Source organism: Uncinocarpus reesii, genomic scaffold, assembly GCF_000003515.1.
Source record: "Uncinocarpus reesii 1704 scaffold_1 genomic scaffold, whole genome shotgun sequence".
Lineage (NCBI taxonomy): Eukaryota > Fungi > Ascomycota > Eurotiomycetes > Onygenales > Onygenaceae > Uncinocarpus > Uncinocarpus reesii.
The window spans coordinates 147,725-175,323 of record NW_003052500.1 but is presented as its reverse complement, the minus strand read 5'-3'; the positions used below and the strand labels follow the sequence as shown (position 1 = coordinate 175,323).

The following is a 27,599-nucleotide window of genomic DNA, read 5'->3' as shown; positions in this document are numbered from 1 at the left end:
TTTAATAGCTTAAAGCATCAAGCTTATTTCACTGCTTCTGTCAATGAATGGAGCAATGATGAATATGAATTGGAATGGCTGAAGATCTTTAACAAGCATACAAAAAATAAGACAGAGATGGATTGGAGGCTTCTCATTCTGAATGATCATTCATCTCATGTTAATATGACATTTATTAATTATGCTGATCAGAACAAGATTATCCTCACTATTCTTCCATCTCATTCAATCCACTATTTACAGTCTCTTGATATTGGAATATTTGATTCTTTGACAAATGTCTACTCTATCCAATTGAATCTTCATTTGCAATCTGAATTGAGCTATATCAGCTAGACTGAGTTGTGGGACTGGTTCTGGGATCCCAAATTCCATGAGCATTGGTTCCAGTTTCAAAATCTGATTGGGGATTTGTCCCAGAACCAGCCATCTTGCTCTCATATCTCATTTCAGTGAGAAATGGGATATAGAATTCCATTCTGCACTCAAGTAATTCTCAGCCAGCACCATCCCAGTATGAGATTCACATCTCAAGAACCTTTCCATCTCACAGTAGATGACATCAGTTCCAGTACTGGACAACTCAAGATGGGACTGGGATGGGACATGGATTTCTGATTTCATGTTTCATTATGTATAGCAAGAAGCTTAAATTGCTTCTAAGATGCTAGAACTATTATCAAAATTCATTACTTTTTCTACAGTGTGTATCATGATTAATGGAAAACTCAATATTCTCAGAAATGGTTCATATTAATAAATAATGTTGAGGCTATTAGTCAGCTCAAGCCAGCTCAATAAATATTCATCTAGTTAGACAGATTGATGCTCTTCATCTTCATTAACTCATCTTTCTTCTCTTCTTCTTCTTCTTCTTCATTATTGTTGTTCTCTTTTTTCTCTTCATCTTCAACAGGTTCTTGCAGCATCTTCAGCAGTGTCTTAAAGTTGAACTTCTGCTGCTGCACAACAGAGTCAGAGGTCTCAGGAGTGATGGAAGTGGCAGTGTGAGTGGCAGAGACAGAAGCAGCAGATGCAGCAGAGCAGGCAGCATGATGGACAGAAGTGGCAGTGAGAGCAGCAGAGTGGAAGTGGTTGGCTGTTTTAATTGATCTGAAGAACTGTGACTTAATCATGAAGCTAATTCTCATGATTAGATGCATATTCTCAGCATTGATGGTCACACATTTCTGATGTGTCATTGTCATAATCAAGCCTTTCCAATTTGCATTAGTTATATGAATATCAACTTATACAATTGTTAATACTCACACTTGAATAAAGTAACAATGATCATCTCTGTGGCCTCTTGAAGATTTTTAATGACAGTATGTTGTCAGTGGATATCATGACCTCAGTCACAGTTAATAATGATTTTATAAATCAATTGCTGAAATATGGCTGCAGAGATAATAAGATCTGTGAATCTTTGAAGATGTTTAATCTTCTGAATCACATTTAAATGATTCAATTAGCATCAGAACTGTTATTAAAATTTGTTACTTTTTCACATATGGGTACCAGCTTTCAACTGGTGTTGGGGGGGTTGGAGGTGGGGAGTTTTTTTTTTGAAGACTGTTGAATCAGTCTTTGAGTTCATTTTATATCAAGTTGTCTTGACAGCTTCCCACTCTTTTAGTGCAGCCTCATACTGCAACTCATCACTGATTTTGTACTGGCCAGTGTGGGGAAACTCAATGTGATCCATTATTGCAGCAGCAGGAAAATGGATGAGATGGAGTAGACAAGAGCATTGAGACAGTTTGTGGGGAGACCAACAAATGGTAAACAAAATTGATAATGGTTAGTCTACAGAAAAAAAAGAAGAAGAAGAAGAAGAAGAAGAGAAGATGAAAATACTGATTTTATATCTTCTGTCTGATATCATGATACTGCAGCAACTGGTTATGGGTTTATAGTAAACAAATTGACAGCTTGATATCACATTAAAACAAACATATTGTATTAAAATAAACATACTCTGATATGACAACAGTAGGCAGCTTGATATTGCATTAAAACAAACATATTGTGTCAAAATAAACATATCTAACATTGCATGGCAATGTAGTAAACTGCATACTGCATAGCAACAGTAGCCAGTATAGAAGCTTGATATTGCATTCAAATATTTCAGACATTCTCATTTCATTCTCATCACAAAGTCAAATGTGTTCTGAATCATCCAACATTACTATCAATGAATAAAATGACTTCATGAGGTGGATATTCAATGTGTAAGAAGACTCATGCTGTGTGAGAGAATAGGCAGGTTCTAGCTGAGCAAGATTGGAATGTTTTTAAAGCTGAGAAGACAGATCACAAGACATGTTATGATACTCTCTGAAAGCTTTAAGTTAAGAAATTATAATGTGTATCAGACTATCAGCAGCAAACTGACTTATATCATACTGACACAGATTACAGAAAGAATATCAATAAGTAAGAGTGTCAGACAATGAAAGATCAGACCATTAAAAAGCTCATGGTCAAGCAATTTGTCAAGAGCAAGTTCAAGAAATACCACAAGCACCAGATGCTAGTGGCCCATGAGAAGCAGAAGACTGAGGAGAAGAAGAAGCATAATGAAGAAGTCATGCAGATGCAAGAAGAGATTAAGAATAAGATATATTAAAAAGTAATAAAATTTGATAATGATTCTAACACATTTAGATCAAAATTGAACTTGCAGTGCATTCAATTGCTGTGTGCATCCAGACTCACACCCATGCAATAATGACTGCTCTTGAAGTCAAAATTATGACCCATGGGCACAATTGTCTTGCTGCTGCTGATCTGTTAAAAAATGAGATGGAGAAGAAGATGAAAACATTCCAGAGTCATTTGCAGACTCTATTAAATGAGAAGATGCTATCATCATCAGAGAAGATGAACAAGAAGAAGTTTGAGATTGTCATCTCTTCTGATGAAGTGAAGAAGAATGAGAAGAAGAAGAATGACTGAATTATTAATGTCTAAGAATAAATAATTTACTTATAATTCAAAGTCATTGTCAGATATTTGCTTCATGAAAGAAGCAATTCACAGATATTGTCTTCATGCAAGAAGTTTTTCATGAATATTCTCATCATAAAGAAAGTTATTGTCAGAACATTCTCTCTCTCTTTTATAATATAAATTATAAAACTCTTCATCATGCTCTCTCTCAATTCAATATTTTTCAGAATCTTCATCTTCAATAAATCTGTTGCCAACTTGCCATCATGAATTCAGTCTTCCAAGAAAGCATTGTTATAGATAATAATGCATTATCTTTTACTGAAGTCTCTTCTGAATTAAGTCAGATGCTAATTGAGAAAGTAGTATATATAAAATAACAACTGAAGCACATAAAGATCTTTGCTATCTGATGATCAACAATAGAGACTGCTCAGTTGATTAAGAAGAAGAGAAACTGAAATTCAAATTGAGCTGTCAAGAACTGTCACTCAGACTTCTGAATCAAATATGATCAAGCAGCTGAGCTTTCAAGTGGCATCTCAGTGGTGATCTGTAATAATTGTCAGACAGTCCTCAAGCATCCAAGCTTTACTGAAAATGATACAAGTGGGTTGAAGAAACACCTGTGTAGTGCAGAGTGTGGGAAAACAGGAGGTGAATCTTAGAATTTATGACAGTTGATGATAAGTGGTTATTTCATTTTTTTATATAAAAAAGTAATGAATTTTGATAATGGTTCTGATGTTCTAGAAGTCAAATTGAAAATGTTCTTAAAATGTATCACTTATTTCTGAATGCAATCTAGAAAACTTTCAGCAGCAACTTGTGCAAACTGTGATATCTCTGAATCTCTTCTTCTGTGCAATTGAAAATCCAATTTTTAAGACAATGATGTCAATGCTCAATTCTTTGATGGCAAACAACATTTCAACTTGCAAGGCACTGTATCAGATCATGAACATCATGTATGATAATCTTTTCAAGACACTGCTGACTGATCTTAATGTGACAACAAAAATGTCTTTAACAGTGGATAATTGGACAAGTCCCAATAATCTTGCTTTTATGACAATTAATGGATATTATATTACAAAGAACTGGAAGTACTGGGAACATTTGCTAGATTTTGAGAGCTTACATGAAGCTCATACAGAGAAGAATATGGTGAAAGTTCTTACAAAATGTCTGACTGCATGGAAGCTAGACCATCAGCTTCTAGCAATTACAAGTGACAATACATCCAATAACAATATAATGCAATCAGAGCTGAAGGAACAACTGCAGCCAATATTGACAAGATTTAATAGATCTGCTGAATGAGACTCAGAAGCTGAAATGATACTCTGTCTGATTCATGTAATTCAACTTGTGATTTGAGAGCTTGTCTGCAAGCTCAAGATTCAGTCAGAGAATGATATGTTGTCAATAACATTTGATGAAAATGATCTTCAGAAGAATTTCTCATCAAATAACACTTTTGCAAATACACTTAAAAAGATAATAAATTTTGATAACAGTTTTAATACATTTGAAGCAATTTGCTAACTGTGTGACTGATCTCAGCTTTGACTCATGATTAATACCACCAATGCATCACCTCAACTTGTGGCTTGATTTCAAGAGTATCAACAAATCAACAAGTGAAAGATGATCCAGAATGTCTGAACCCAATGAAATTCAACATATGAAATGTGTATACAAGCATTAATTCTTTATGAAGTGATAGATGCATGAAATCAAGAATCAGCAGCCAAATATCAGGCTCTACAACTTTCTGAGAGTGAATAAAGTCAGATGGAGTACATGGAGAAGCTTCTGTTACTGTTCAATCACTATATCAAGACAATATTGAGGATAAAGAGATCAACAATTCATATGATGTGATGTTATCAAACTTGTTGTCCAACATAACAAATTGGGGCTTTAGTGATCAATACTTCAATGATGCTTGATCTCAAGTTGGTGGACTTGTTCAATAACAAAAAGTTTCCATACAGATGTGTCAGAGTTGGGTTAAGACTGTCATGTCTTCTCAAGAGTAGTGAGAGCAGATACAATCATACAGTATCACAGAACTTTAATGATATGAAAAGTAATCAAGATATGATAGTATCTGTATAGATAAAACTATAGAGAGAATGGTAAGAGAGAAGATTAATCATAATGAATGAATCCATCTGATCAACAGTAAAGAGCATTCTTATATACATGATGAGTATTATAAATAGTTCAAGTAGTCTCTTCTATTCTTCTGTTCACTAGTTAAGATAGTTGTAACTATTCTGACTATCCAGCTATCTGTCAGTTGAGATAGTTGCTACTATTCTGACTATTCAGTCACATGACTTTCATCTTTTCAGATTCTAGTTATTCCAGCCTGTAACTCTCATAGTCTCATCATGCTCCACTTTCTGGTTGCATCCTTCATATGCTCTTTTAATGGTGTGTGATGATTCTGTGCTGTGCCACAAGATTTATAACATCATCTTCTTCTTTCTTAGCATGTTGTTCTCAACTGCTTACACTCCTTCTTAAATATAAAGAGTGATTATTCTCTTGCTTTGCTTTCAAAAAGATTTTCTTTCTGTAAGTGAATGTTCTCATGGCTCTGTTGTCATGACTTTGAAGTCTTCTTGCAATAACAAGTGTCTAGCTTCTGAAATTGAAGAAATTGGTGTCATGATGTTTTCTTGCTGCATTTATTATTCTCATCATGATAAAGAGTGTGTCCATTCTGATAAATTGATAAAGTGCTCCAAATGTTGTTGACTTGGTTGTTGTTGTGTTGTTGACTCCACACCTTCTGATTATGATTGACAAAATCTCAAAGCTGCTCACAATAAGCTTGAACTTGAAGAGATGAAAGCTTTTAAGACTGTTCAAGCTGCCTCTGCCAAACTTCTTTGTCTTCAAAAACAAAAACATCTTCTTCATGATTGTGCTGGCAAATTTCTTGAGTCAGATCTTCAGTTGTTAGAGGAATTGGAGTGTCTTGAGAAGAAAGAACAGAAGAGAGTGGCTGAGCAAGTGAAAATCCAACAACATCTTACTTCATTAGACAATTTTTCTTTGTTGGAATTGCTTCTCAAATTCTTCTTTTCATTCATTAATACTCTTTTAAATGAGAGTGTTGTTGATGATACATCTCAACAATCTTCCAGACATTCATAAGATTTTTTGCTGGTTCTCAGATGTTTTCTGAGATATTGTACTCTTTTCATTTCACTAGATAGTGAAGTTTTCCACTGATCATCTGGTGGTCTAGTATTTGTTCCACTTTATATTCTTGTTCATTATTGATTTCTGTGGGCATTTCTTTAGCTTGTAGCAGTGCTTTTTCCAGTAATGAGACATGAAATACAGAGTATATTCTCATCTTTTTTGATAGTCATAGTTTGTAGTTAACCTTTCCAATCCACTTTTCAATCTTGTATGGTCTCAGTTTCTTGAAATCAAGTTTCTCATTTGATCTTTTCATCTTGATGTTTTATTAAAGTAGAAATACTTTCTCCTCCTTCTTTAAGATAGGTGTCTTCTGGCACTTCTAATCATAGTAGTACTTCATTCTTTCTTGTAAGAATTCAATGTTCATCTTCATGTGATCTTGCAATTCTTTCAGTTGTACTGCAGTGAGTTCTGCTTCTTGAGCTCTCTGTCATGCAACTCTTGGTTGTTGTTGTATTTCTGGTTCTCTACTGTAATTCATATAGAATGATGTCAGTTCTGTTGTGGTGTTCTTTAACCCATTGTATGCTAGTTGTGTCATTGATAGCAGTTCAACTCAGTTGTTCTGTTGGTAGTTCACATATTCTTGTAGATATTGTTTCAAAGTCTGATTTAATCATTCTGTCTGGCTGTCTGTTTGTGAGTGATAGACTGTTGACATCTTTTATTCAATCTCTAATAGTGCCATTAATGTCATTCAGAACTTGCTCATGAATCTTGTATCTCTGTCTGTAATTATTTCTTCTGACAATTCATGATTGATGATCACTGTTCTTAGTACTGTTTGTGCTGTTCCTGGTGTGTCTGTTGCTTCTTTGAATAATATAAAGTATTCATATTTTGTTAGTCTGTTGGTGACCACTAGTATTGCATCATACTTCTTTCTGTCCATATTCTTTGATTTTGGGAGTTTCACAATAAAATTCATTACTATAGATTTTCATGATTCTTGTAGTTGTGGTATTAACTGTAGTTTTCCATATGGTTGCTGCTTGTTGATCTTGCTTCATGCACATGTCTCACATTCTTTGACATATTGTTGAATGTCTGTTCACATTTCTGATTAATAGTACATTCTTGTGATCTTCTTCATTGTTTTGTCAATGCTGAAGTGTCCTGAAGTGACTGTATCATGTTCTTGTACCATCACTTCTTTTCTGATCTTTCTTGATACATATATCAATCTGTAATATAGTATCATTCCATCTTTCTTCTTGAAGTTCTTGTTTTTGTCATCAATCTTCTTTGCATATTCATCTTCTACTGTAGCTTTCTTGATTTTTCTTTTGATGTCTGATTCCTCTGCTTTGATTCTTGTTGCTTTTAGAGCTTGTTGATTCAGAATCATATTCTTTGTTTCTTTTAATTTCTTGAAGAGTGCTCACAAATCTCTTTTCTTCTTTATCAAGTTCAGTCTTTGACTTAGTGTGTCAGTCCATGCATTTTTGATACCTTTGCAGTGTTGTATTCTGAAGTTGTGGTGCACTAATATGTTGGCATACCATCTTGCTTGTTGTCTCATGAGTTTCTTTATTATCATAAAGTATTATAGATTATTGTGATTCAAGATGATCTCTGTCTGATGCTGGTTTTCTTGCAGTTCAATCTTTTATTTCTTTAATGATGCTACTATTGCAAGTAATTTCTTGTCATGAATATCATAATTCTGCTCTGCTGGTGTTATTGTTCTTGCATAGCACACAATCAATTTTAGTCTTTCTTATTCATCTGATTGTTGCAGTCTTTCTGCTATCACATAATCTGATGCATCTGTGTCAATCACACATTTCTTGATTGAATTGTAGTGTCATCTCATTTCTTCTTTTCTGAACTTGTTTTTTATTGCTTCAAATGCCTTCTGACACTTGTTTGTTTACTTGAATGGTTTGTTCTTCTTGAATAGTTGTGTAAGTGGTCTTGCTTTCTTTGAAAATCTGTGTATGAATTGTTGATAGTAGTTCACTAGTTTATGGAACATTTGTACTTCTTTGACATTCTTTGATGTTGACCACTATAGTACTTCATCAATCTTTTCTGATTTTATTTGTACTTCTTCTGTCAATATGATGTGTCTGAGATATCTGATTTCTTTCTTGAAGAAGTCACACTTCTTTAATTTTGCTGATAGATTGTATTCTTATAGTCTTTTTAGTATCTTCTTGACTTTCTCAGTGTGATTCTTTCAGTCTTTTTTGGTGAATATGATCACATTGTTGAGATATGCAATGATGAAGTTGTCCAAGTATTCTTGTAATATATTGTTGATGAGTGCCTGGAATGTTGCTGGTGTATTAGTTAGTTCAAATGATATGATATTGTATTCATACAGTTCATATCTTGTTCTGAAAGCTGTTTTTCATTTATTGTCTTTATTGATTCATACTTGATGATATGCTTCTTTGATGTCAATCAGAGTAAATTATTTCACTTCTCTTAATCTGTCTTGCACTTTCTCAATCAGTGATATGAGTAGCAGTTCTTGACTGTTATGCTGTCACTGCCCTGTAATCCACACATAGTTGTAGTGTTTCTGTCTTTTCTTTGATGCAAACAGTATTGAATATTCTGCTGATGACATTGACTCTCTGATGTAATCTTTCTCTAGATTTTTTTTGATGTATTTTCTGACTTCAGCTGATTCTTTCTCATTCAATCTGTAGATTGGCAACTTCACAGATTGTTTTTCTTTTTATAGTTTGATTTTGTGGTTCCAGAGCTCATGTTTTGCTAGACTATTTTCTTGATTTCTTTCTCTGAATATGTCAATGTACTTTCAAAATTCTTCTGGTAGAATTTTCTTGATCTTTGTGTTCTGATCATCTTTCCATACTTGCAGCTGTATTGAGTTGTTAAGATTCTTTGTGACTTGATCTGCTGTTTCATTATGATTTGGGTTATTATGGATTTCTTCTTTTATCTCAATTGATCATTCTTCTTGCAGTATCTTTCTGTTGACTTGACTTATCATGACCAATGTCTCACTCAAGTCATTTCTGAGTGTGGGTCTCCAATCATGACATTCTGATTTGAGAGAGCATTCACAGTTTGTCAGTCTAACTTTTTCTTCTCATCAGTCAATGTCTGAATTGTGCTGTTTTAATCAAGAGTATCTCAAGACTATATCATAGTCTTCTAGATTTATCACTTTGAAATGCACTCTTTTTCTGTATTCTTGTATTTTCATTCTGATAGAGTATGTTTCTTCTTCAACTCTATTCAGAGTTTTTTCTTTCAGTTCTGCCAACTGATAGAGATGTTTCTTTACTCACTTCATGATGTCAGCTTGTTTGATGAATTCTCTGTCAATGAATAATCCAGTCACTTCTGAGTCCACTAAGACCTTTGCATGTGTTGATTCAAATAAGATTGCTGTAATTCTGAGATGACAGGTTTGTCTGTTGGTGGCTAACAGTTTTACTTGTCTTCTTACACTGCTTATAGACTCTCATTTGTGACAGCTCACTTGTTTTCTGATTTAACAAGAGTTGTCTTGAGTGTCTGTTTGTGTATCTTGCAATTCTCTAAGTGGGACATTATATCCTGTGCATTCTTCTTAGACTTTCAATATCTCTGCGTTCTGCACATTCTTCACATTCTTGGAGTTCATGTAGTGATCTTGTGGCTTTCCACTGGTCCTTGCTGGGATGGTAATCACATTGGCATTCATATTTCAGTTTGTCATGATATGAATGATGTGAATTGTTCACTTCTTTTTGTTTCTCATTCCAATGCCTTTCACATGTTTGTATCAATAATGTTCCATTTTCTTTGCAGATTGTTCAGTGTAGTTGTTCTTCTTGAATCTGTAACATTCTTGCAGTTGGACATTTCTCTCCTTCAAGTGTCATGCTTTCCATGAGACTTAGTTGCTTCATGACATTCTCTTCATGTTCTTCAAATTCAAGTATTTTCCAACTAGATTCTTCTTCTTTCTGAGTTGCTCTCAATTTCTTTGATGGTCTCAGATAGTATCTCTTGTCTTTTTCATTCTTATGAATTAAGCATTCATCTTCATAGCACAAGCTTCAGTGAATCCTAACATGTTCTGAATGCTCTATGTTTAATATATTCTGAGAGTCTGACATTTCTTCTTCACTTTCTTCAGTGTCACATCTGCAATGCTGACAGTCTTTAATGTCACATCTGTAGTCTCTGTAATACATGAAGTCTTCTGTAATTCATGTCCATTGCATGAACTCTTCTTGTTGTTTCTGATGAAGTTAACATGAACAACTGTAGATCAGATAGTTTGCATGTTTCTTATAAGTTAAATTTCAAATCTCATCCATCTTCAAGTTGTAGTGATAGTTGCACTTCAATAGTCAGATTCTCCAATCATCACTTGATTTCTTTCTTTTAATCACACACAGTTCCTCACACAATTCCCATTTGTTGCTTTTTAGTTCATTCTGACACTTGCTTTCATTCTCTGATTGTCTTGGTAGTGCTTGATAGGTCTTCATGATGTGCTCTTCAAATGTTTCATGAAACTGTTGTTGTAATTCTTCATCTGTTGATTTCTCTTGAACTGTTGCTCAGAGATAATGTTTTGATTTCTTGGGGTTCTCTTCATTTTCTTGTAAGATAGCTCTGAGTTCTTTTTCTTTGTATTTGACTTTCTTTATTCAACATTGCTTTACTTAATGTTCTGATTTATCACAATAGAAATATAATTTGTCTTTCTTTCTCCATTCTTTTTCTTTTTTGTCAAGAATATTCTGTCTGATTGCATTCAATTTCATAGACATAGATCTGTAAGAGTCTGCTTGAGATGCTTTATTTCATTCTTTGTGGTTCATCAAGCTGAGTTTCTTCCATGATATCTTTTCTTGTTTCTCCATCTTTTGTTTGTAGAGTTGGTTTTCAATTCTAACTGCCACTTCAATCATTTCAGTCAGATTTCATGGTCATTTCTCCATGCATGCAATCTTGTCTTTAATGTCATTGAATAGTTCTTGATAGAACATATCAGCTAGAGTCTCATCATCCCAATCTGTGTTGACACATACTTGTTGAAATCTCATAGCATATTCTTGTAATAATGTTTTCTGCCACATGTTCTGTAACTGTTGTGTTGCTGCATTTCATTCTTCAACTTCTCTGAAAGTGGTTTTAAGTGTTTTAATAAAGGTTTTGTAATGGTCAATGACTCTGAGCATGTTGTCATTCTGGTTGACTTCTCTTTTCTCATAGTAGTTTTGTAAATAGATGTCAAATCAATTGAATGCTGCTTCCTGGAGGTATGATGCTGCCACCATTACTTTTTCTTTATTGTTTTTGAATCCTTTTCCCTTCATGTTCATATAGATTTGTAGTTGTCCTAAAAACACTTGTAACTTTCCTCATTCACCTTTAAACAGCTCTGGTGGGTTGACTTTCATCTTGCTTTTGGTGTTAGAAATTGCTATGATCTGAGTCTTGATCTGCTTGTTGTGGTTCTTTAGCTCAAGATTTTATCAAGTCAAGATTTCTATCATCTGTTCAAGTTGTGTAATCTTTTCCATCATTTCTCATGCACTGTTTGAGGTTTCAGTTGTAGACATGATTTCTATATTTCATTAGACTTCTTAATGAGTGGGATTCATATCTTTATTTCTTTTTCACTTGTGATGCAACATTCTTTCTTTGCACTTAAGCTCTGAGGTCTCAGGTGTATCCTCTTCTGAGTCAGAGGTGATCAATGTGTTATCAAACTTATTGTTCAACATAACAAATTGAAGCTTTAGTAATCATTACTTCAATGGTGCTTGATCTTGAGTTGGCAGACTTGTTTAATGGCAAAGAGTTTTCATACAGATGTGTCAGAGTTGAATCAAGACTGTTGTGTCTTCTCAAGAGTAGCAAGAGCAGATACAATTGTACAGTATCACAGAACTTCAATAGTATGAAAAGTAATCAAGATATGATAGTATCTGTATAGATAAAATTATAGAGAGAATAGTAAGAGAGAAGATTGATCACAATGAATGAATTCATCTAATCAATGATAAAGAGTGTTCTTATATACATGATGAATATTGTGAATAATTCAAGTAGTCTCTCCTATTCTTCTGTCCACTAGTTGAGATAGTCATAACTATCCTGACTATTCAGCTATCTGCCAGTTGAGATAGTTGCTACTATTCTGACTATTCAGTCACATAACTTTCATCTTTTCAGATCCTAGTTATTCCAGCCTGTAACTCTCATAGTCTCATCATGCTCCACTTTCTGATTGCATCCTCCATATACTCTTCCAATGGTGTGTGATGATTCTGTGCTGTGCTGCAAGGTTTATAACATGTGGGCAACTTACAATCATCTATTTGCTCATTTGGAAAATGAGGAGATGACAACAAAGCATTGAGATAATGTGAGTGAGACTATAACTGCAGCCAGATGCAAGTTCCAGAAGTGCTATGAAGATACAGAGTATCTTAAAGATGAGCTGCTGACAGTAGCTGCTGTTCTTCATTCAATTCATCATATGAGAGCATATGATTTAGAGGACTGGGAGAAGAAAGAGCATGAAAGATATTAGCAGCACATTTTCACATATTATATGAAGCATTATCAACAATATGAGAAACTAAGAGAGGTGGCAGCAGCTGATGATGAGGTGTGTTATTACTCAAATAATAATTACTCTATAAGCTATACTGATGCTACTGTTAGAATATTGAGAATATTCTGTTCAAGCAGTCATATTGGAGTCAAGTCAATTCTCAGAATGAGATGAAGCAGTATCTCAATAATAAGAATCTGATGACTAGTTCAATGTTTCTGTTGAAACAGTGGCAGAATCTGGAGTCTGTCTTCTCAACTGTGGCTTGTATAGTGAGAGACATTCTGGCCATATTATTAACAGGTGTGGGTGTGGAATGAGTCTTCAACACTGTGTGAGATATCTGTTATTATCAACAGTCATGACTCCATGAGTCCACCATTAAGAAGATCATGTTGCTTAAACATAAGAATAAGAAGCACATGTTTGATGAAGTTCTAGTCTCAGAGAAGAAACTGACAAAGAAGATTGATGAACTGAAGAATGAAATAGTAGAATTTCTCAAGACTGAGGCTGGGGGTGGATTAATAAGAGATGAGAAGAGGCAATTGACTTGCTTGTTGAAATAGTGAATATAGTAGTGTAATTAAAATAAATTACTCAATTTACTTTCTTCAATTGCTCAAATGGTCTCAAAGATACAAGAACTGTTATTAAATTTCATTACTTTTATCATGTGATCTGTTAAGATCAGAATTCTGATTCCAACACTCTTTATAACTGTTCTCATCTCATCAGCAATATAATGTTCTGTAACCTGTTCCATTGCTAATGTTTGAATGTGGTCTCAGATTTCTTGATGGGACCAGATTTCTGAAACTGTTGAAATCTAAAGAATCAAGTTTCAAGATTCATCTCTTCCAGGCATCATTGAATCATGTTCTGTTTCAGACTTAAGATTTTGACCCAGTCCTGTTCTGAAGAAGAAACATGGGATGGAAAATGAGGGATCAGTTCTGGAATCCCAGTCCCATCAGCTCAGCCTAATGTCAGCATGACAAAATGTGATTTTTGGAAGATATTCCATACTGCTTGAGTTGAATCTGTAACAAAAAAGAACATCAAATCTGCTTTTGAAGTCACTGACATCAACTCTTTGAATCTCAACAGAGTTCTTAAGATCTTCAAAAATCAGTCAAATTTGAACAAACAACAGTCAATTATCTCTCAATTTACTGAACAGTCTATAACCCCTACAACTGTCTGGGGGGTTCAAAGAATGATTAAATCTATACATAAAGAGCAGGCTCATGTTAATCAGCATATTGAGAAGCTTATGCATGCTGTTGAGTATCTTGTTATAGAGAAGGAGATTCTGAAGCATGAGAATAATGCTTTGATTGAATCTTTGGGGATTGAAAAGAGACAACACCAGCATGATAAGATAATGGATCTTTTTGATTCTGAGAAGTCAGAATCTGCTCAATTCTTTTCTTCTACAAAAGTAGCTCAAATTAGGGAGAGAAATGAAGAATTAGAGAAGTAAAAGAAACAAGAGGAGACTCAAAAGAAAGAACAGAGACTTTAAAAAGCTATAGTAAGAGATGTAAAGACTGCAGAAGCTGCTGAGAGGAAGAAATTTCAGAAGAGAGTCTGTAAGAAAGCTCAACAGCTTAAAGCAGTTAAAAAAGCTGAAAAAGCTGCTCAAAGAGATGCTTAAAAACTACAGAGAGAGCTTAAGAAGACTAAAGAAGAAGAAGAGAAGCTTGAAAGAGCTTATAAGAGAGAGAAGATTAAACAACAGAAGAAGAATTGTTAAATTAGAAAGAATGACTTTATGAGAAAGAATTCAGCACAGTCAGAATTTCTCAGAGACTCTCTTATAGATCTAATCTTCATGAAATCAAATCTGGAGAATCCTCTCCAAGCAGATTCAACCCTTCCAGCTTTAAATTCAACAAATGTTATTGCTCTTATTCCAGAAGAGTCAATACTAATCTGATCCCACTCTGGCTGCATTATTAAGTCATTGCAAAGGATTTTGGATAATCTATAGAGATTTATATGTAATATTCAATTGAATCTACTAGCTACTAATATTTTATTTGAATATCTTCCTTCATTGTTGAGATATTGGGGAAGTTGGTTGAGGGTAGGATTTGATTTTGGTGTTTGTTGGGTAGGGATGTTTGTTGGGTGGTGAAATATGTTACAGACAAAATTCTGCGGCCGTGGGTTCGTTAGGTATGCATCCCCTCGGAAATCTGTCCTACCGTCCTTGAGAGGCGGAACTTCTGGCTTCAATCAAGGCTTGCCAATGGTCTGTCGCCCCCTTTTGTTTCTGGAGAATGATATCAGGATATTCCATAGGCCGGGTATCTCCAATCCCAGAGATATTGCAAATCCAACTGAGAATGGAAATGCTCTTAGCAGCTCCCCTCATCGATATATTGGAACCAGGATCCATTCCGGCTTCCCGGTGCCTTGACGTCATGACCTTTTGCACGAGCTTCTCATCTCGTTGAACAAAGAGACAGAATCACATTGTAATTAGCACTCAGCTCTAGGAACTTCGGAACAACAGGGCCACTTGATATCCTCACGGCAATCCCAAGATATGTCGAGCGAACCGCAATGTTTGACCTTCCAGACACCGATGGTAAGATCTAATACTATGCATCGACAGGGCTCCTCTGCACAACCGAGCTTTCCCCAGCAACATCAGCCTGAATTATCCCATCACCAGACCATTACTCAAACCGGAATGTCGCAAGCACAAGGCAAGGGTGGGCCAACAGCCGCAGCCGCGTTCCTGAAAGAATTTAGTCTCGTTGCGGAGGCTGCAAAACGGGCGCAGATGGCTGTTGTGATGAGGGACTTGGAAAGCATTTCCCTATAGAGCAAACAAGCAATATCTTTCCTCAATCAAGCCAGACCTATCTCAATCAGGTCAATCACAACGCTCATGATGTAAGTGGAGTATGTTATCTTCACCCTTCGACCCGAATCCCTTCTCAATCTGACAGCTGATCTAGGGCTTGAGGACCGAAATCATCCTTTTGTTAGTCAGCGTGGATATGGCATGATAACTAGTGGACAAGCCGGATACTACCTTCGGATGCCCTCTGCCACGATTTCTTCATCGTGAGTGTATACAAGCCGAAACCACCCTGGTTGGCTTGAGAGCCCCTCGCCTGGGTGGAGAAATACACCGGCTCCGAGAAGCTTTTCTGCGAGTGCAATTTCACGGTCGGGTTGCGAGACTTGCCCGTGCTCGCAGATAGGAGCAAGAAACGATGATAGATCGATCCATAGGAAGAACCCGGCGTTGCTACTCTTTTATTAGCGCTTTAATGGTGACGGGACTGGGGGCTGGTGCTTTAAAATGTTGTATCACCTTCCCGGTAAATACGGAATGCCGTTCTCGCGAAGCAGTAACGTGGCGAACTTGTACGTCCTAGCCAGCGTTTCCTGACACAGAGACAGATACGATGTCACGAAAGCTCGGTCATTCAGGATTTGAGACGCAATTGCTACTGATACCCCCGACGCCCTGCTAAACCGACTACATAGACCTATGAGCTTCAACATAAGTTACTTTGGACTTTACTTGGCGCCTACCTAGCCGGTCCTACTCCCCGTCGAATTTGCTCGTTTCGGGTGATCAGGAACCCAAGCTTGAGTCCAGGAGCAGAGAAGTCCTTCTTGGTGTCAGCATTTATGACGATATCTATATCTGCATTGTGGGGCATACCTTGGCCATTCCATACGTGACATGGATGTACTTCTCATCCAGCAGTCCAGCCGGATCGATGCTCAATGCTGAGGTGAAAGGAATAGCCCCGGGTTCACCAGAGTCAAATACGGAGAGTGCATATATTTCGTCGCTGATGAAATGAATCTTGCGTTCGTGGCAGAAACTCATCAATTCTCGTATAGTTTCCGGAGGATAGCACCGCCCTATTGACTCAGTCAACCCGGCGTACATCATCGTGACAAGGAGGGAGTCTCAAATGCGGAGTCACGCACCTAATGGATTATGCGGGTTGACTATGATCAGAGCTCTCACTCGCACTCCCTTTTTTTCCTCTCTCAACAGCGCTTCTTCATATTTCTTTGCCACTCCCACCTTGAACGCCTCCAGCGGCTCAGCCTCCGCATACACAGTCTTCACGTCCGCTCTACTGCAAAAGTCGACCTCAAATCGACCGTACGTTGGGCGGTTGACCAGAATAGCATCACCGGGCTCCGCAAGAATGAAGCTCAAGACGTCGTTGAGTGCGGTGACGCCGCCTGCAACCGCAATGTGGGAAGGCAAGACGGGAGCATAAGGCTTGAAATGCATGTTGATATACTCAGACATTGGACCAGTGAGTGTAGGGGAGCACGGGCTGGAGTATGCATATGTGAAAGCACACTTGGGGATGCGTATCTGGTACAGCACCCGGCGTTAGAAGATCCTTTTTTCCTTTTTTTGGGTTCCCGGGGATAGATGGCATGGCATATACATTTCTGTTTACATATTCTTCCAGTGCATCGTGCACCAGGAACTAAATGGTTGCCAACCCCTGTTAGTATTTTAAATTGGAAACCGGAGCAGCCAATGCATAAGACACTCACGTTCTCCGCCGTTCCGAAAGATATGATTCCATTCGGATTCTTCTCCCTGTCGTAAAGTGCACTCTCGCTGGGTGGGAATCTCCACGGCTCACTGACCATCGAGGTGATCTTCGCAGCCCGCCTGGAGACCATCGTTGCCTTCGAGAACTAGAGCTCAGTGATATGTTTCCTTTCAAAGCGGATTGAGTTAGCCAGGCCAGTGAGATGTTGCAGTCATATAGCTGAATCCATGCAACGCAAGCGGGGATCTTCGCCTGTACCCCACGTCTAGTTGATACACGGATCAATTCATTCAGACTGATGGCCAACTCGACAGGAAATGCAGGCAAATCTTCTATGAGCTTTTCTCTAGCTTGTTGTATTTCTATCATTTATGTAATTCTAAAAACTGTGCCCGCTTCCTCTAAGCTCTCGCCAAAGCAGTGCAAAAGTTCAGTCAGTTAGGCACTCTCCCTATCATGCACATCAATCCCAAACACCTTCTCTTCCTCCAAAAGGCCGTCACCCTCCCCTTTGAATCTTTCTCTCTGCCTTTCCACAATGTTACCATCGCCCCCATCATCAGTCACAGGCCCCTGCCTCCTTCTCACCCACCATCTCATCGAAAACCTCCCGTCCACGAAAACACCCTTCTTTACCAGTTCCTTCTCATACCCACCACTCTGCGCCCCGCGGAATGACCTGCGGGTCCCCCAACATCCGAGACCCAGCGAGCAGGCTCGCGACGGCTGCAATGCTGCTTGGGTTCTTGGGCAGGATGTTCTTCGTGGTCATGAGCAATGTGGAAGTAACCGCTAGGATCACCATGCACAGAAGAAACGCGTCGAGAAGACGAGTAGAGACACTGCTTTGGACGAGGTAGTCGCCGTGGCTGATGAGCTCGGCCGGGAAAGTTTTGGGGGAGTTATTTTCGCCATCTGGGGCTGAAGCCGCGCTGTCTGACCCGAACGGTATGTGCCAGTGATCATTAATGCGCTGGACGATGATAATACCATAAATGCGCGTGAGTGCGGCAGAAAGTTTGTCCGTGTCGGATAGTAGTTCTTCTGCGGGAATCCCGCCCGTGCCCCAGATAGCAGCGGTTGTGAGGATATCGGTACGATATTCCTTTCTTGGGGCTTCCACCGCGATGAGGTCGGGGTCAAAGTAACCTCGCTCTGGGAGGAATGGGGTTGGCACCATGCTACCATTTGAATAAGCCATGAAATCATCTAAAGGCGGTCTAGCGGATCCAGGGACAATGGAAGGGGGGTAGTTCGGATTGATCTTCAGAGATCGCGGCTCCAACCGGATGTCAACGTCGACTTCCTGGATTTGTGGGCGGCATTTCAGCATGCGGGTTTTAGCTTGGTTGCCAAACAGATATAATGATGTTGGGCAATCTGCTGGATTCCCTTCAAGGACCACATTTCGGGTCAGAGTGAACCAGTCAGAGAAGTATTTGGGGGCTCCAACCCCATTCTCATGGAGTGAGAACGAGCACGCCCCTCTAGTACTATTAATCTCCACATCCCAACGGGGCAGGTCGTCTTCGTCATCGTAAGACCACGAGAGTTTGTAATCAGATGCCGGAATCTCGCCGTCGCAATTGAGGTTGGGGTGCCAGGCTGGGAGTCGAGCTTGTATGTACCCGGGAGTTACGCTGGATGTGTTACTATCGTCGGTCCTCGGATGAGACAATCTCGGGAACGCCAGGTCTTCAAATGTCCATTGTGGGTATGACATGTTCAGATAGAGAATCCTCCCGGGTGTAAAGTCCTTGGAATTAAGATCTAAATAATCGGAATGGTTAAGGTGCCCTTTGTAGGAACTAACGTTCCAGGTGCTGCGTTGGACCAGGGATATGTCAGTGGGTTTAGGCAAACTGCTTACTGCATAAAGACCGGACACGATGATAGGCAGCGCGCCCGCCAGGAGGAGTGCAACAGCACTGGCCGCCAGCGCCCACTGTCGCTTGCCAATGGAATCCAGGATCGCCCATGCGGTGATTTTGCGCTGTTGGTTTTCTAAAACGCTCGCATTTGCGCGCGCCCTTCCGCGTGCAAGGCAATGGAAAGGCTGAAATGTCCTGACGTTTGCCTCCATCATCTGGTAAAGAACGCGGATGCAAAACATGACAAGGGCCGGGATGTATGCCCAAGGCTGATCCCTTCCGCTCTCTCTTCCTCCCACCCGGACAATTCCTTCTCTGGTGTTCGATATATGGAGCAATGCTTCGATAGTCGCAATAACAGCAATTGGGAGGACAAACGTAAAAATGTAGACCGGTGGCCTTGCGGAAATAGGACGCCACCAGCGGGGTGTGCTATCTGTGCCACTCTCACAAACCTGCACGGGGGATGTCCGCTGGTCATGGACTTCAATCTGGAATTCCTTCTCCGCGTTTATGCGGGTACCATGTTCATACCCGGCCAATAGCTCTTTCATCTCCGAGGGCCATTTTAGATTCATATTCTGAAGAGTGGCCATCAACTTGGGGCTTCGTGCCAAGATAGTTGCAAGGCCGCCAATTGAGCCCGGATCGCGGCAGCAGACAGAGAGCGGGAGGTAAAAGCGGTCGATAACTACGGAGATGAGGATAAGCACTGAAATAAAGCCGGCCATTAGGCCAAATGACAGCCGACGGACAAAGAGGCGGCTTTCCATCCGTGTCGTCGTTCCCTGGGTGTGGCGGTCTACGGGCTGGAGTAATTGATCTCTGGCCACTTGGACCGCCCGAGACTCAAGACCGCGTGCTAGCGCTTGGGACAGGAGCGCTGGATCAAAAAAGGCCTCTCTATCGCCTGACTGACTCCCCAGTAGACTCAAGTCATCACGGCCAGCGTTTAAAAAGGAGACCCATGCACTATACAAAAGGGCACCGGCATTGTTGTCTAGTGTGGGGGGAGGACTCGGAGACAACGGACGCTGTTTCTTCATGTCAATGTCGGTTATGATATTAATGCCGTCGGGACTTGGTGACAACTTCACTGGAGCGCGGGATATGTCAAGGTAGGGTGTACAGAAAGCACAGGTGAACGCGAATTTTCCAGCCTTCTGTTTCGCCTTTTTCCCAAAATCTTTCGTCGCGTTCAGAAACAGACCGTTGGGGTCGTGACGCGAAATATAGACCCAGATGCGCCAGTGTGCCTCCGTATACAGAGGCTCATCTTGGGGAAGATGCAACTGTTTTCCGTCGCATAATGATGGGAAACCTACAAAGGTTGCGTTATCCTCAAAGACAGTATGCTGGGTGAGTGGCTGAGCTAACGGGCCGGTTGAACAAGAGCCAGACTTCATGGACAGAGTACACTCGGTCTGATTTTTAGTGGCCTCCATCGTCGCATTTTCACACCGGACCTTCACGGTGATCACGTCCACCTCGGCCGCGATTTCGCGATTAGCACCCAGAGTAAAGTTACCAGAGCGAAAAGTGCCGCCTTCCTGAAAGGGGGAAAATACATGATTTCCAAGGATTCCAAAGGGCACATCGGAACCATTTAGCGCTATCCCGGTGGCCCTCATGTGCGGGATGGTTGTAACATCTGGAGGCTTGAAACTGTCAAGGCTGAAATCGAAGTCATGGGTAAGGCGGAGAGAAGCGGAGCGCTTGACGGGAACGTCGCGGAGCTCAAAAAAGCTAGTCGATACAACGGCCATTCCATTTACCAGCAGTGTGCCAGCAATGACTAAAGAAACCAGGTAGTGACGCCTCTTGACCGACATATAAAGGGACTCAACGTTCCAAGGAGAGATGTAGTCCAGCAGCAGCCCATCAGATGCGGCGACTGGAGCGCGCGACATCAGCAGCCATGGCATCAATTGGCATGCGCGGTATTCGACCTGGCCCCAAAACGCGCCCAGGACCATAAACACTGTCACGGACGCGATTAGAATCTCAACCTGATACCTGAAAAGGATAGACCTAGAACAGAGAACAAACCTGCAGTCGGTCCATACGTCCAGAGGTAGTAGTATTTCCATCCCTGTGTTTCAATGCCTTGTCTCCCATCGCCGCGAGCCGCATAGCAGTACACGGCAACGATTGCAGCGAGCAAAGCCACGAAAGTAGCAATAAAGGCTAGGAAAGTCGAACGGCGCAGAAAGAAAGGCTGCCATAGACGTGGAAAATCGCCATGCTCACGGGGATCGTTGTCCGTTAACAGGCCGTCAGCGACGTCGTCCGCCGAAGGCCCTGTGTCAGCCGCGCGAGGTTGTGCTGCCATTTTTCCAGGCTCCCTTTGACAGACTTGGGATCAGGGGCTGCTCAAGACGGTGCAAAAATCATCGCACGTTCTCAGGCACAACTTGAACGTCTCCGAGCCAGTCCAGCCAGCCGCACTGGGGGCGCGTTTTGGCAAAAACACGGCTTCGCCCCACTCCATTGCAGCTCTTCGGCCGAAGACCTCAGAATAGATTGTGATAATTAGCAATCCTGCCGTATGAGAATGAGAAGAAACTTCAAGAAGCTGCTGGCGCCTTGGCCCAAACAACGTTGATCCCTGCAAAGGGGATTCACATGCCGGTCATGCTAGGGCTGATCCGGGATGGCTCGAAAGCACATTGACAAGAATCAACAACACAGGACAACTCCGAGTCGAGACCACTTATTATTAGCACTAGTAATTATACTCTCCTTGAATATGGCAGCTGTACTCCGTACAGCGTTTTTAGCGGAGCATTGCCGTCGAGCAAAAGGGGGAATTGTCGATGAAATATAATGGCTTTTCTTTCCAACCACAGTACGGCGTAAGAGTTGCGGAGAAATCACAGCACTCTCCCTGTGAGAAGATGCTTATTTCCCTGGCCGTCACGAGGATCAGCCGTCTCATATCGAGGACGGTTTACGACAAATGTGCAAGGCCCTGAAAAAAGCGTCACGGCGCAGGACATATGGTATCCCTAAACGCATCCACTATGACACAGGTCGACAACACCACAACCATAGCACGGCGACGTCTATGCGACAGCTGGCTGAGCTGGGCCTCCCAGGATATCTGTACAGCTGGATTTGGGAAGGAAATACTGGATTGACCGTGCCCGTGCCGCCAAACTACACAGAGTTGCGGCATTGGTTCCTCGGTAACTACGCAGATCGACTTCTACCGCGCTAGCCGCCCCATAAGAGAAGTCTGACCGCTGTACACGCAAAACTTGAAAGCCAAATGGTTTTTCAGTGATATAATCCATTGCGAATGACCAATGGCAAATGTTTGTCCAAAGTAATGCCGTTCGACATTTCGGCCATTGCGGTGATGGACGCAGCAGGATAGGCTGATCTATAACTATCAGGCCTGTTTAGTGTTTACTAGTTGTGATAGCGTAGTGCTACAAAACTATCCCTTGACATCAACCTTTTTCAAAAAATCTTGGAGGATTTTTACCACGTCCTCTAACGCGGCAATCTCAGTATCCATCGCAGCCTGGACCTTGGCTGCGTCTTGCCCAAGTTTGGCATAGAAGTCTTTTCTATAAGGAGTTGCAGACATGGCTGCACTGAAAATAGGTTTTATGGCCCAGCTATGATGTGGCTTCAGTGTTGTGCCGTATGCAGCGCGGAAGGAGGTGGAGAGTTCGTCATCAGGCTTGGAGAGGTTGTGTCGGAGGGCTTGGGCGGTGAAATCGAGGCCGCTATCAACTGCCAGGTCAGCCAAACACGGGGAAAAGGAAATCTTCCGCCGGCAATGTGTCACAGGCCAGCTCAGGAAAACATACCGAAGTAACCATAGCAGGCCTCCAGAGGCTACGGGCTTCCCAGTTTTCAGCTCGTTAAGAACGAGTTGTTGAAGGGTTTCTGATTCTGCAGGTGCAGCCAGCTGCCGGTCGCGGATTTTCTACCGTGAAAAGGGTTAGAGGTGCCGAATCTCATAAACCGTAGCTGTTCCTTTGGCCAACCTTGATATTTCCAAGCAAATCGTTCTTCACGGGAGTGAACGCTACGGACCCGAGAAGATCTATCCACGGCCTTAGCAAATGAAGGATCTAGAGTACACAGGTGCACTGGGCAGCCACTCACCAAATAGCATCACCAAAGACTCAGCCGCTTCAAGGAACTCGGTTGTCGAAATAGCATTGTCATTCTCTTTGTCGATCGGGACGTTTGCAAAAGACCTCCTCACGGTGTCGAACCAAGTGCCATCAGCGGGGATTACAACAGTTGCAGCCATTGTGCACAGCTTCCGATAACGCAGGCAGCTCGAAAAAGAAAAGATACTTAAATCTAAGGGTCCTGTAGGTCTATCGCTAGTCTGGGAGACGATCTCAGAGGTTCCTGTCTTGAAATTGGCGTCTCGTAGTCCTAAAACAGCAATGCCGGACTGAGGGGTAGCACATGCAAACAGAGCAACATGTGCAAATGCGCCAAACACCGCAAACTGGGCCAACGGTGCAAACAATGCAAACAGTGCCTTTCCTTGACGTCATTGCTACAGACGACACTCCATCACGGCAACAACGACGACGAGTGTCAATGAAAGCCCATCACCAACTCGAATTCTTCCTCCACGGTCGCCGTCCAGCCATGTGCAATGAGTAGAGAGCGGCCTTGCGAACAGCCAGTTCCCACCTGCTGGCGAAACATCCCGCGGGAGGAATACCACGGTTTGGATTCCGAATCATACACCGCACAGAGACTGGTAAGTCTAGAGCCATTGCCTTCCCAGCCATTGTCATTGGTCTCATCTCTCCGTAGCAACATGCCTCCCCGGAGCATCTGCATGTTACTAGTCGCCGCCTATTCATCGGGCCCCTGCCAAAGGGATGGCTGTCGAGCCATCGCAAGTCGTGGTACAAGTCATGGCTTGGGTTAAAGGATTACTCCTCTCGGTCCGCCACGTTTTCTGCGGATATAAATCTGGCCCATCAACGCCAATTGACCGGGCTGCTTGGGCCGTCCACTGCCGCGATGTATAGACAGAGCTTTCCTCAACCGGAAGGTGTCGGGCAACGGCAGGTGGTAGATGAGACCCCCGTCACCGAACCCAGAATCGAACCGACTGCTCTAACGCCCATTGATACTACCCATGAGACGCCGGATCAACATCTCAACGAGCCCGAGCCAGCGCCAGCATCTACCCTAGAATCATATCCAGGGCAACCGTCCTTATCGGATGCAACGCCGATTTCTACCCTGGGTTCACGATCGGGCTTCTCGACCATACCATCCGACCCAGCTTTAAGGCCGTCCTCCTCTAGCCACCTCCCAGATTCGTACTATACTGCGCCCGAATTTCAAGGTGCATCCAGGATATTGAGCTCCTCACCGATTACAGAAGAACCCTTTGACCTGGGCGGCGATGGAATCGACGACCGCATCGAAAACAGGCCTGCAAACATTAGCTGGGAGGAGGCTCCTCCGGACGAACAGGCCTCAACCACGTCTGCTCCGTCTCCGAGCAGAGGCACTCAATCTGGGGCCGATGTCACATCCCAAACATTTCTGTTGCCACATGGAAAAACCTTCAACGGTGAATCCCCATCCCCACGTTCGTCAGGGCATCTTCGCCGCGAGGAACCGTCATTTGTCGAACATGAAGAAACGGGCTCCAAAAGCCGGCGCCAGCGGTTCCTGACCCGTGTTACTTCGGGCATGGTCCGGTTTAATATCGAGGATAGTATTGGTGATCGACAAAGGCGGATACAGAAAAGGCTCTCCAGGACAGAGAGCGAACAAAATTCGGCTACAAAGAGACAGAGAAGAGCAAGTCGCTGGGGCGAAATTGTAAGGGCTGAGCGCATGCTAGTTCGTATCGAAAGCACCACGCAGTCGATTCCCCGCGAATACAACGAGAACGACAGCATCAAAATTGATACGAAGATCATGTCTAAATGGAGAGAGTTCCTCGTTGTATGTCGACAGGGACACGAAGACAATACACCATTTCTGTTACAGTTCTATAAATCGCGGGTCATACCGCAAGTCCAGACTTCTGATATGAAAAGGAAGTGCTCTTACGAAATACCCATCGTGCCCAACCGCACCAAAGTAAACCTCTTCTCGACTCTAGACAAGACGTTGGTTGTCTGGCAGCCGTATAAGCTTGGTACCCAGATCTTCATCATGCGGCCAAGGTCATCGTCGCATTCGGTAGAGTGGTTTACCTTTCTTCGTGGTGCCCTCGGATGGAAACAGCCATCGACATTGTTCGTGCATGTTCCTGATCTCGACATTTCGCTACATTTAGAGAATCCATTCGCACACCTCGGAGAAAATCGCAACGAAGATGATGACGTCTGTACTGCTGTGTTGAGAACAATGAAAGAGGAGCGGGCCATCGCGTCTGGTATCGTCAAAACTTGCTTGACAACGCTTTCTGAATGTTCTGAGTGGAATAAAATCTTGAATATGTGGGCAGGGAAATCCATGAAAATGGGCCTTGCTTGGAGGCGATATGACCGTCTCGAATGGGTGCAGGGCCCAAATGAGCAAAGAATGTACGGAACTATGGCTATGCGAATGACCCATGAACTAGAATTGCGCCCCAAACAGCATTATCCGACCTCGACAAAACCACGGAAGAGTGGACCCAGATTGGAGGAGCCATCACCAGCCGAAGGGTTTTTAATTCTGCTCACATCACAACGAGGAAGACAAAAGCTATTGGGAAAGAATTTTTTCAAAAAGTTGTACTTCTTTACTCAGGACCAATATCTGTGCTTTTGTCGGCCCGCGAGAGCGAACCCTCCAGCACCTCCTAGACTCTCTATAATACCAGGCAGACACATTCCCACTTCTGCTGAGATTAGAAAGGAAGTCCCTATCGTTTACAACGTGGATCCTTTCCCAATTGATGATGATGGAGAAATCGCTTGGCTTAGCGTTGGACGAAAAGAATTCGCCAAAAAGCACGATGCAGAAGCCTTTGCAGAGAATCGGCGAATTGCAAAAAATGCAGCCAATGCGGAGGGCTATATCAATCTTTGTAGAGTGTCAGAGATACGGCCCGTGTCATCGGATAGCATGCAAGAAGAACAACATGCTAACGCAGGAGATGTCGAATACCACGGAGAAAGAGGCAGACCTGCAAACGGCGCTAGGCACGAGACAAAGGATGACCGTTCGTTCGAAATCGTGTTGGAAGATGGCTTGGTTGTCAGATTCCGAAGTTATAATATGCAGACTCGGCAAGAGTGGATTAAACAGCTAACTAAACTCTGGGAGTATTGGAAAGTTCGTACAAAGGAGGACGTTGCTACTCTGAAATACATTCGCCAGCGGAACCTAAAGCGACTCGAGATTGACGAGGCGCAAGAGTCCATGTTAGGACAGTTTGCACAGAAATGGGAAGTTTCCAGGGCTGAAGCATCGCCCGAATTATTTCACACATGCGGAATATCAGGATGTCGAGCTATAAAGGTAACATATACGACATAACTAATCCTCCAAAGCGTTTCACTAACCGTTTTAGATGTCTGGGCCTCTGTATCGCAAGCCCCGCCGCCGTGGAGCTTTCACGAAATGTAGCGTGTTGCTCATTGAAGGGCAACTTCTCATATTTCAAGGGGCGCTCCGAGGATGGACGGGAGAGCAACTTCCCCATACACATCATTTCCGTCAGGGAATTCTTGATCTGCGTGATTGCTACGTGTATAGCGGGATAATCACCTCAGAGGATCTTTTGTATCAGCATCAAACATTCGATAGCAACCTGCCCGGCCAGCATGAACGACCAAGAATGTACACCGGGGATGGGTGGACAAGTTCGGATGAGGACACTGCCACATGCTTCGTTATCTGGCATGCTACAAGAAAGGCGCTTTTTAGAGCCGAGCTCGGAGAAAAGGGGAAAATAAAAAGGAGGCGGTGGAGGCAGGTTTCCGCTTTGGGGGTTCCTGGAAAATCCATCGTGTTCAAGGCTCGGAGTAGAGCAGAGAGAGACCTGTGGGTTTTGGCGATCGCGACAGAAATCGACCGGCTGCAACAGCGGGAGGATTTGAGGATAGTTGAGCCGTCTTGATTTGGCCTGGAATACGGAGTATTGAAGCCAGTGTTATTTTAGTTCTTTGTGCTGTTTGTTTCTCAGCGAAGGTGTTTTGGTAGAGGAGTGAGATACCCCAAGGGTGTGGCGTGCGTCGCGCATTGTCAAATGGATCCATTTCGGATTTGGAGGCCTTTCCCTAGCTGCATTTTTATAGCAATTGATTAAGCACTTTCGAGTCGTCAATTCTATCGTCATGAGGGGATTAGATTGTAGGTAAGAAGGCAATGATACATCCAACCAGAGGGCAACCAGCCACGATAAGATCCATACGCCGGGCGATGCATTATATTTACACGATGTGAGAGGGCCAATGGCTCACGAAACAACAGGCGGCTCGACGGAAATCACCT

At 41.9% G+C, this 27,599-nt stretch overlaps 8 protein-coding genes across 8 annotated transcripts; 4 read left to right on the top strand and 4 right to left on the bottom strand.

The window, feature by feature from the left end:
* Nucleotides 1-809: 809 nt before the first annotated feature.
* UREG_00202 (uncharacterized protein) lies at nucleotides 810-1,054 on the bottom strand (the record flags this gene model as incomplete). The annotated part of the gene is made up of 2 exons (XM_002540643.1): nucleotides 810-919; nucleotides 955-1,054. The coding sequence occupies 2 exons, from the start codon at nucleotides 1,052-1,054 to the stop codon at nucleotides 810-812; spliced, it is 210 nt and encodes a 69-aa protein (XP_002540689.1).
* A 1,404-nt stretch (nucleotides 1,055-2,458) lies between these two features.
* On the top strand, nucleotides 2,459-2,964 carry UREG_00201 (uncharacterized protein; the record flags this gene model as incomplete). Its single annotated transcript, XM_002540642.1, has 2 exons — nucleotides 2,459-2,593; nucleotides 2,674-2,964. 2 exons carry the CDS (start codon nucleotides 2,459-2,461, stop codon nucleotides 2,962-2,964), a joined length of 426 nt encoding a protein of 141 aa, XP_002540688.1.
* A 10,985-nt stretch (nucleotides 2,965-13,949) lies between these two features.
* UREG_00200 (uncharacterized protein) lies at nucleotides 13,950-14,216 on the top strand (the record flags this gene model as incomplete). The annotated part of the gene is made up of 1 exon (XM_002540641.1): nucleotides 13,950-14,216. One exon carries the CDS (start codon nucleotides 13,950-13,952, stop codon nucleotides 14,214-14,216), a length of 267 nt encoding a protein of 88 aa, XP_002540687.1.
* Nucleotides 14,217-15,287: 1,071 nt separating this feature from the next.
* UREG_00199 (uncharacterized protein) lies at nucleotides 15,288-15,569 on the top strand (the record flags this gene model as incomplete). Its single annotated transcript, XM_002540640.1, has 2 exons — nucleotides 15,288-15,329; nucleotides 15,357-15,569. The coding sequence occupies 2 exons, from the start codon at nucleotides 15,288-15,290 to the stop codon at nucleotides 15,567-15,569; spliced, it is 255 nt and encodes an 84-aa protein (XP_002540686.1).
* A 718-nt stretch (nucleotides 15,570-16,287) lies between these two features.
* Nucleotides 16,288-17,422, bottom strand: UREG_00198 (uncharacterized protein; the record flags this gene model as incomplete). Its single annotated transcript, XM_002540639.1, has 4 exons — nucleotides 16,288-16,371; nucleotides 16,425-16,630; nucleotides 16,700-17,102; nucleotides 17,291-17,422. 4 exons carry the CDS (start codon nucleotides 17,420-17,422, stop codon nucleotides 16,288-16,290), a joined length of 825 nt encoding a protein of 274 aa, XP_002540685.1.
* Nucleotides 17,423-17,938: 516 nt separating this feature from the next.
* UREG_00197 (uncharacterized protein) lies at nucleotides 17,939-21,495 on the bottom strand (the record flags this gene model as incomplete). Its single annotated transcript, XM_002540638.1, has 2 exons — nucleotides 17,939-21,144; nucleotides 21,213-21,495. 2 exons carry the CDS (start codon nucleotides 21,493-21,495, stop codon nucleotides 17,939-17,941), a joined length of 3,489 nt encoding a protein of 1,162 aa, XP_002540684.1.
* Nucleotides 21,496-22,605: 1,110 nt separating this feature from the next.
* UREG_00196 (uncharacterized protein) lies at nucleotides 22,606-23,436 on the bottom strand (the record flags this gene model as incomplete). The annotated part of the gene is made up of 4 exons (XM_002540637.1): nucleotides 22,606-22,900; nucleotides 22,985-23,103; nucleotides 23,165-23,223; nucleotides 23,286-23,436. 4 exons carry the CDS (start codon nucleotides 23,434-23,436, stop codon nucleotides 22,606-22,608), a joined length of 624 nt encoding a protein of 207 aa, XP_002540683.1.
* Nucleotides 23,437-24,173: 737 nt separating this feature from the next.
* UREG_00195 (uncharacterized protein) lies at nucleotides 24,174-27,225 on the top strand (the record flags this gene model as incomplete). Its single annotated transcript, XM_002540636.1, has 3 exons — nucleotides 24,174-25,115; nucleotides 25,215-26,438; nucleotides 26,677-27,225. The coding sequence occupies 3 exons, from the start codon at nucleotides 24,174-24,176 to the stop codon at nucleotides 27,223-27,225; spliced, it is 2,715 nt and encodes a 904-aa protein (XP_002540682.1).
* Between the last annotated feature and the right edge of the window lie 374 nt (nucleotides 27,226-27,599).